Here is a 9,167-nt window from a genome sequence, read left to right as displayed (position 1 = left end):
GGAACAACCAACCTACATAAACACATTCCCTCTCCACCTCCCCAATCAACCATACACTTGCTCAAAATTTTATGTATTTTATACACACACATACATATTGTTGGGGAATACCCACCGACCGACCGACCGATGGCCGGAGGAACCGACCGACTGCCGGAAGGACCGACCGACTGACGGCCCGACCGACCGACTGGCGGTCGGAGCGACCGACTGACGGACGCCATCACCGGCTAATTATCGGCTCACGACCGACTGAGGATATGTCGGACGCACCTTTTCCGACCGACTGAACCCAGAGGTCTGATGGCCGACTCACGTAAGACTCCCCGACCAGCGGAGGGGCCCGACGCCACTCAGCTGGCCACCGACTTAGGGTCGGTCGACTCCTCCAATCGCCGTACAGCCGCCAGACCTTGTCAGTTCTGACAGCAACGTGCGGCACGGCTATCTAGGGGCATTGTCCCACCGAGGACTTTGTCAACCCTAGTGATTTGACAGCCCCACGGCGACATGACGCTTTCACGGCGACTCTGACAATCTACAGTGAGTTGACAATTCCTCACTTGTCTGCGCCATTAATGACGGCGCCATGCCGTGCTCCACTATATAAACCGGGGAAGGCAACAGTGCAAGGGATCCGGTCCGCTCCCCCACTTCTCGACTCCAAAAACATAGGCTCGCTCCTCTCTCTCTCTCCCCCTCTCGATCGAGCTCTCTGTCTACATTTCACTGTTGCCCAGTCACCTCTCTGACTTGACCGTCGGAGGGTTCCCGCCGGAGCCGCCTCCAGTCAGTGTGGACTTCTCGTTTTTGCAGGTGCACGTTCCCCGGCGATCGATCGACGAGGCGATTGGCCGCAACACATATGTATGTATGTAGGTATGTATGTATGTATGTATGTAGGTATGTATGTATGTATGTATGTATATAATCTCGAGGGAGAGTTATTAATAGTTGGTAGAGATTGCCAAGCATCTAAATCCATGTTGATAATCCCATAAGTATTCTAATATTTTATCTTGATAAATTAAATAATCATAAAGCCTAATAAGATGCAAGTGTAGATAATTTTTGGATAAATTAAAAAATCATGAAAGAAAGCATCCTGTAAAAGTACTCTATGATCACTTACATGATCCCAAAATTCTAAAAAATTAGCTTTATTGTATTCACTTAAGACCCCAAAATCCTAAAAAATTATGTTGGCATAATTCTCTTCCATATCCTATAAGTAGTCTAATAATTATCTAGATAAATTTAATAATCATCTAACATGTTTAGATGCAAGCATAGATAATTTTTGAATAAATAGAAAAAATCATGAAAAAAAACACTCTATCATCACTTGCATGACCCCAAAATTTTAAAAGATTAGTTTTACCAAATTCACACCCTAAAATTCAAAAAGATTAGGTGTGGCTAATTTACTCAAATGCAGCCCCATATACAAACAAAAGGCCCCGGCCCTGCACACTGACAGATCTTCTACGAACATTCTTTTTTGAAAGAATTTATCCACTATTGTGTCAGGGTTGTCCGTTGTCTCCCTATATATTTATTTTATATTCGAAGGTTCTTTCTACCATGCTTCACTATGCAATGCAATCTAAATTACTTCGAGTATATTCAAGCCCCATGGTTCATCATTTCACCTATGTCATATTTTATTTGCTGATGATTGCTTGTTGATTGCAAAGACTACTTTATGGGATGTGTGGTGTTTGAAAACTGTTATTAATAATTATTGTTCTCTCTCTGGTCAGCAGGTAAACTTAGCTAAGTCTCAAATCCTATTTAGTCTCTCTACAACACCCACAATTAAAGCTCAAATAAAAGAACTTTTCAATATTCCTACATGGAGGGGCTCTTGTAAATATTTGGAAGTGCCAATGGCAAGTACAAGATTTCGACCATCTGATTTTTCTTTCTTTATAGATAGACTACAATCATGGATTGTTGGTTGGAAGTGGAGGGCACTATCTTTTGCCAGATGAGCAACCCTTCTACAATTCATATTAGCATCCATTCCACTTTATACCATGTCTGCGGTGCTTGTGACTTTACAAGTTTTTGAAAAATTGAAAAAAGACTTTCGCAGTTTTTTGTGGGGGCATGAAGGTCGGCGGCGTCGGCGGCTGCATTTGATTCCTTGGGATCAGATTTATTCCCCAAAACCTATGGGTGGCCTTAGTTTGTAATCTTTAAGTATCAAGAGGCAAGCTTTGTTAGCTAAACTTGCGGTGCATGTTTTTTTTAATCCTTACCTCCTTATGGGTCAGATTAGTCAGTGCCAAATATAAATTTCAGTCATTTTGGATCTCTTATACTAATCCCTCAAGATGCTCTCCAATTTGGATGGCCATTACAAAAATGGGTCATTGTATTCGGTACCAATTTATTTGGTCTATTGGGAATGGTAAATCTATTCATGTTTTTTATGATCCTTGGATACAACCGGTTCCATTTTGTGCTTGGCCGACTTTTATTAATATAGAAGTGGAGTGGGAGAGTATGAGACTTGACCAATTCTTCTCTAATGCTTTTGGCTGGAATTATGACTTATTAACCAATTTAGTTTCGCTTGAGATAATAATCATGATTAAAAGCATACTTATTGCTTATGGTCAGGGGACTGATAAGCTTGACTGGCATGTTTTCAGATCTCTCCATGTTTTCCTTCAATGTCAGTACTCATCTCCACATCATTTCTTAAAATGGTGATCTCATTATTACCTATTCTAACGAAACCACTCATGAGAGCCACCATTAATCATTGATCGTCAAGGCGTATTCTCAAAAGACCTATATCTACAGCCGTGGCAATAAGGGCGTGGTTTAGTAATATGCCAATTTGGCCACTATTAGTAGATAAAATGATTTCTTTCACTTCTGAATCCTAAATAATTCGATTAGGAGTCAGTACACAAAGATTTAAAGTCATTTCTTCAATTTACTTTCTACTTCTAAGTTTATAACTTTTGCAGTAGCTTTATCGATGTTACCCGCTAAATAAAAGGTCATAGCAAGCCTCAATTCTGAAATACCATCTAGCCTAAATGTTAACTGTTCTTGGATCTGAAAACTTTTGGTTCCTCACAGTCAAAACTTTCTGCTGGCAGCTATTTTTTAATCCTATGGTTATTGTACTATCCCCTTAGAGAATTGTGAACACGTGTTTTTTTAGTGCCCATTTGCTGCCATTTGTTGGAAGGAATTTGCTAATATATATACTAATCGATTTTACCCTACTTTCTTGAATGTGCTGTTTAATTTTATATCAAATGGATCGGGGGAGAGGGGGTATCAAACTTTGTGCGTCTACTTATGTTGGCCTATATGGAAGATTCGAAATGCTGGAATTTTTGAGAATGCCTCTACTAATCCGCATGATCTTATGCGCCAGCTTCTTGTTATGTACTATAATTTGGCCCCCATTTTGTCAACCACAGCTTTTCCTCCTACAAGGAATTAGGATTGTCTATATCCTACTTCCCAAAGGCATCTGTCTTCTCTAAGGCATTTGTCTTCTCTACCTGTTGCTTGGCAGCCGCCTCCCTTTGGAGAATTGAAGCTAAACTTTGACGGCGCTGTAACTGCTAAGGGTGCTGCAACAACATTTATTATCAGGGATCATCAAGACCGCCTCCTCAAAGCAGTTGGTCGGCAATTGTCCAATAATTCCATGCCGTTTGCGGAATTGATTGGTGCTTAGGTGGGTATTCATGAAGCCTTATTTTCTTTGCATACTAACAGGCTCTGGATTGAGGGAGATTCTCTCCCGATCACTAACTGGATTATTAACTCCCATCTTCATATGAACTCTTCGTGGCCTTTATTGCGGGATATCTTTGCTTGGAAAGCTGCCTCGCAAATTTGGAGGGTCCCTCATATCTTCCGAGAGGCCAACCAGGCTGCTGATTGGTTGTTTTCGAAATCCATATCTAGAGCAGTACAGTTTTCACAAGATGATGTGTTACCGGTGCAATGGTATGCTATTTTGCAGGCTAATGCGTTTGGAGTTGCTTATCACAGGCAGATTTAAGTGTTCTGATTTTTCTCTGATGGCTATGCAGATTCATTTCACTTACACAGATGGCAATACTCAATTGATAATTTGCTGGTTTTTTCCATGGGAGGCTACAAAGCTGTTCTTACTTCCTTCCTCTGACGCATTTCCTGTGTTAGGGGCTGATTCTGATGTGCATGATGCGACCATCCATTGGGCCAACAGTATTTCTGTGAATGTTGTTATTTATATGTTGCTGGTTCTCTTTATATTGAGTTTCAAACACTACTTTGATGCATTGCAGGGCCGTCACCTTACAATTAATGGCTTCCAACTTCAACTGCAGGATAACATATTTTGTTCCTTCCACTGCTAACAATTCATATTTCTTTCTAGGATTGCTGCATTTTTGGTTAACTTTTGGATATCTTTCACTACCACCTCTGCAACATATATTTGATGCTTCTTGCCTTGATATCTGGGGCCAGTGTATTTGTCAATTTTCAGGTTTTCATTCATATCAGCAGTTTATTGTGTTTGTTAAACCCTTATGTATCTCAGGGACTTCATTGCTCTATTTATTGGTTCAAAGGAGTAATTATAATCCACTTTCAAGTGGCGTGCCACAGATCCCCTTCTTTCTGGCACAGTCAGGTAATGCATGGCACACTGGTTGTTTGAAGTGGGATTTTGACTGGTACTTCACTTATCTCCCAGATGATGTATATATCATATCATATTCGGTGATGGGAGTGAGCCCTTAGTCCACATGTTCATCATCAATCATATAAGTGGGCATCATAATTGGAATGCTCCACATGCAATTCCAGTTATTTTTTCACATGTAGTGCAAACGGGCTGTTTTTGGTATAGATACTGTGACTTATATGGGTTCTGCTGCTTTCATTATTACTTCCCAAATGACGTGTCAATGAAAGCTGCTACTGATGGGAAGGGACATATGTTCTATGGTTACGGTGTTATTGATATCTTGCTTGATTTGTGGGAAGCAAATTCAACTGAAGCTTTTTCCAGGAAGGGCTTTACTGCTCAAATATCTATACTGTGCCTAGGGCTCATTCTGGTGGATCTTGGAGTATTGCTACTCTGTATCTCTGCTTCACTTTTTCGGTGGTCTTTACTTTTGGTCAAAGATGTTGCTTTTCTTTGGCTAAATTGGGTTCCTGCTGTATATGTTGGTATATATGGACAGGCTTTGCATAGTTGGGTTTTCTTGGGTTGGATTCTTTATACATGTTGTTCTGGTTTTGGGTGTTCATTACACAGTTAGGTCTCCAGTTTTGGGCTTTTGTACTCACTGTTGTACAAACTTTCTCTGTTGATATTAATATAGTTCCTCATCATTTTACCAAAAAAAAAAAAAATTTACCCACTATTACAATGATAAAAAAATCCATCTCTGCAGATGAGGGGTAAGAAGGGAACAAAAATCATACAAGGGGGTTGGGTTGGGGGGGGGGGGGGAGGGAAGAAATGATGGGCGGATTTCACAATTTGCCATATTTCTCTTAACATCAATCTTAATAAAATAATTTAAAAATAAATTTATTTTTACTAATAGAATCATTAATATTATGATAAATATATATATATATAGTATTTTTTTTCTTTCTTATTTTCAGTACATATTTTTTATCAGTATATATTATATGACTGTATAATATATACTAAATAAATTAATCATCAAATAAGTTAATACACATCTCTAAATAAATTAATATATAATTTTTAAAATATCGAGTTCATCAATATACCGTATATAGTCACATAGTACACAGTTAGCAAATTAGTTATCCAGCAATACAATACACACCTCCAAGCAAATTGATATACAGTTTCTGAAATATTATGTTCATCAATACATACTATATAGTCGGTGATACTCATCGAATTTTTTATACATACCGCAAGTATTTTTTATATATACTTAATAACAATCTAATACATATCTCTAAATAAAATACATATTTTAAAAATTATATATCAATTTATCTAAAAATATGTATTAAATTATTACTGGATATATATCAAAAAAACTTATGATATGTATCAAGAAGTCGAAAAGTATATGTCACCATACAATATAGTATGTATTGGTGAATATAATATTTCAAAAATTATATATTAATTTGTTTAGAAGTGTACACTAGATTGTTAAATGACTTATTTACTAAGTATATATCATCTAATTATATACTATGTATTGATGAACTTCATATTCTAAAAACTATATATCAATTTATCTTGAAATGTGTCTTGGATCACTTTAAATATGTATCAAAAAAACTTATAGTGTATATCAGAAAGTCAAATAGTGTGTATCATTATACGATGTAGTATATATTGATGAAAATATTATTATAAAAATTATATATCAATTTATTTGAATGCATATATTAGATTGCTGAAAGACTAATTTGCTAAATATATATTATCTGGCTGTGTACTATATCCTAATAAACTTTATATTTCGAAAACTGTATACTAATTTATTTGGAGGTATGTATTGACTTGCTTGATAATTAATTTACTTAATATGTATTATTTGATCATATAATATATATCAATAAAAAAATATCATAAAAATTAAGATGAAAAAAATATTATATTTTTTATTTTTAATTATGAGAGAAAGAGTTTTTTATTTTTTTTCTTTTAAAAAATTGATATTATGAAAGTATAATAAACCATGAAACCTAACCTATATTTTTTTTCTCCAGCGCCCAATCTGTATGATTTTTGTTCAAAAGAAGGTGGAGACCGACAACCTTGAGATGAAAGCCATTCTGCGAAGAGTGTCGGCCATGGGCTCTCCTCCCAGCCCGAAGAACAGCAACATGATGGTCCCCAGTCTGATCGGTTCCGGCAGCCAGAGGCTCAATAACCTGGTCCAGCAGCTCCGCCTCTACAAGCCCCCTCCCTCCCCGTCCGACACCGACGACGACGACACTGCCGTGGACGCGCGGGGCAAGGTCTTCTCCAGGATGGGGGTGGCCGAGTCCGCCGTGCCGTCCGCCCTCCATCGGCCCGAGCGGTTCCGGCCCAAGAGGGCCTCCGTCCTTGTGTGCCTCTTCGAGGGTAACCTCGGCGATCTCCGCGTCATCCTCACCAAGCGCTCCTCCAACCTCTCCACCCACTCCGGTTTGTTCCATCTCCAACTAAAGTCTCCCTCCCTTATCTGATATAAAAGGATTGCCACGAGATCCAGGCTTTTGCTTTAATTCGTTGCTGGGTATTGTTAATTAGGTGAAGTGTCGCTGCCGGGGGGGAAGGCGGAGGAGGGCGACGCGGACGATCGCGAGACGGCCATGAGGGAGGCCAAAGAAGAGATAGGGCTGGATCCGTCCCTTGTTACCGTCGTCACAGTCCTTGAGCCCTTTTTGTCCAAGGTATTACAGCTCCAATTCGGATGTCTCTATTATTTGTAGATGAAATCCAATCAATTATTCTGATTACTGAATAAATGCTGGGTGGCTGTGTGCCTCCCTTAAACCTCAAAAAACAAAAAATAAATAAATAAATAAATAAATCCAATCAATTATTTTGCCTTCGTCGATCAACTCGTATTTTCTAGTGGAATTGGGATTTTTATTTTTTGAAAAGTAATGGTGTAGTATTTTCTTTTTTCTTATCTATTTATTTATTTTTGTATTAAAAAAAAAAAAAATCTATCTACTCTGCAGCATCTTCTCAGAGTTGTTCCTGTTATCGGCATACTTCCTGATAAGCAAGCATTCAAACCCGTTGCAAACACAGCGGAGGTGGAAGCGATATTTGATGCGCCCCTGGAGATGTTCTTGAAGGTATCCCATCAAAGTTAGAAGAATTTCCGACACATCATTCTTATTTCCTGTCTTTTTTCTAAATTTTCAGTTTGTGTTATACACAGGATGAGAATCGGCGATCCGAGGAACGAGAATGGTTGGGGGTTAAGTATTTGGTCCATTACTTTGATTTTCTTACGGAGAATAAGAAATTTGTGATATGGGGTTTAACTGCGAGCATCTTAATTCGCGCTGCATCAGTTGTATTTCAGCGTCCACCTTCCTTCTCCGAGCAAAATCCTAGATTTAAGATCTAACCTTTTTTGGGGTAAAGCTCAAAATAATTTTCTGTCCTATAACATGTAAGTGCTCATTGATAGATACAAGAATGTACAAGATGATTCGGATATTCTGGTTGTTTTATTTCAGTCTGCAAGCTGGAAGAAGTAGCTGGGAAATGTAATGGCTCCAAAATGAGAGCCTTCTCACAAGTCTAATAGCTTTGTCTAGATTCCTATGTCATGCTGTTAGCTTTGCATGCCCAGCTTATGCAGTTCAGAGAAGTTTCCTTGAAAATGGTTCTTAAATAATGATAATTACAGTTGGTTTTTCATAACTGTCAAGCTGATAGATCAATTTAGCAAGTCTACCATGATACCCAGATGAGAACAAACTTACATTGTTTTGTAGTTCTATAAATTAGACTGGATCAATATAAAAAAAGCTCATGATGTTCCATGATTTATTTAACAAAAAAAAAAAGTGAAAGCCGTGATATATTTTGTTCTGGACATATGGAAACTAAAATAGAGATTATATGTTTTTGATTCTTAATGGAGAAACTAGAAGATCTCTTTTTTTTTTTCTTTTCTTTTCTTTTTCTTTTAAGTAACTTGATAAAAATTGCATCATCAAAATGGTTGACAGATCCCTTTCAAAAAAAAAAAAAAAACCGAAAAATGGAAATTTAAAAAAAAAAAAAAAAAAAAAAGAGAGAGAAAGGATCTGCTTGCCTCATGTGAGGTGGCTTTTAATAACTCACCACTAAATGCATGTTTGAGAGCATGTTTATACTTATCAAAAACCATTCTGAATTCAAAAATAAAATTTTGAACGTTTCATTATAACTTAAAAAATAATTTTGAGAGGTGTCAAAGATATCCAAATTATGGTTTACATAAAAGTGGTTCCTTTTTTCTTCCCATAGATACAGTCTTGCGAGCTGAATATCGCTATTGTGAAATTTATTGTTTAGGAAATTGCGCTGCCCCTCGACAACCTTCGCATGTCCGCTTTCCTTCCGACTCCCAAACATATTTGGACTCTTCGTGTCTCTATTTTTTTTCGATAATTAGTGAAACTTTCAGCTATATTAA

The 9,167-nt window shown here is 37.7% G+C and overlaps 1 protein-coding gene across 1 annotated transcript; it reads left to right on the top strand.

The window, feature by feature from the left end:
• The first annotated feature begins 3,482 nt into the window (after positions 1–3,482).
• LOC105040655 (nudix hydrolase 15, mitochondrial) lies at positions 3,483–8,407 on the top strand. The gene is made up of 7 exons (XM_010917290.4): positions 3,483–3,712; positions 3,861–3,987; positions 4,074–4,660; positions 6,748–7,168; positions 7,274–7,416; positions 7,711–7,830; positions 7,917–8,407. Exons 3-7 carry the CDS (start codon positions 4,466–4,468, stop codon positions 8,106–8,108), a joined length of 1,071 nt encoding a protein of 356 aa, XP_010915592.2. The 5' UTR covers positions 3,483–3,712; positions 3,861–3,987; positions 4,074–4,465; the 3' UTR covers positions 8,109–8,407.
• Positions 8,408–9,167: the final 760 nt, after the last annotated feature.

The sequence above is a fragment of the Elaeis guineensis genome, chromosome 3 (genome assembly GCF_000442705.2).
Source record: "Elaeis guineensis isolate ETL-2024a chromosome 3, EG11, whole genome shotgun sequence".
Taxonomy (NCBI): Eukaryota; Viridiplantae; Streptophyta; class Magnoliopsida; order Arecales; family Arecaceae; genus Elaeis; species Elaeis guineensis.
Note: the sequence above shows the minus strand (reverse complement) of the source record. Positions and strands in the feature narration are given on the sequence as shown.

What these genes read in the sequence shown, in the direction of transcription:
- LOC105040655 (XM_010917290.4), top strand. Translation starts at nt 4,466, where the DNA reads ATGCTTCTTGCCTTGATATCTGGGGCCAGTGTATTTGTCAATTTTCAG. An exon ending in CTTCTTTCTGGCACAGTCAG is followed by an intron (nt 4,661 to 6,747) that starts GTAATGCATGGC and finishes TTTTTTCTCCAG; the next exon opens with CGCCCAATCTGTATGATTTT. An exon ending in CAACCTCTCCACCCACTCCG is followed by an intron (nt 7,169 to 7,273) that starts GTTTGTTCCATC and finishes ATTGTTAATTAG; the next exon opens with GTGAAGTGTCGCTGCCGGGG.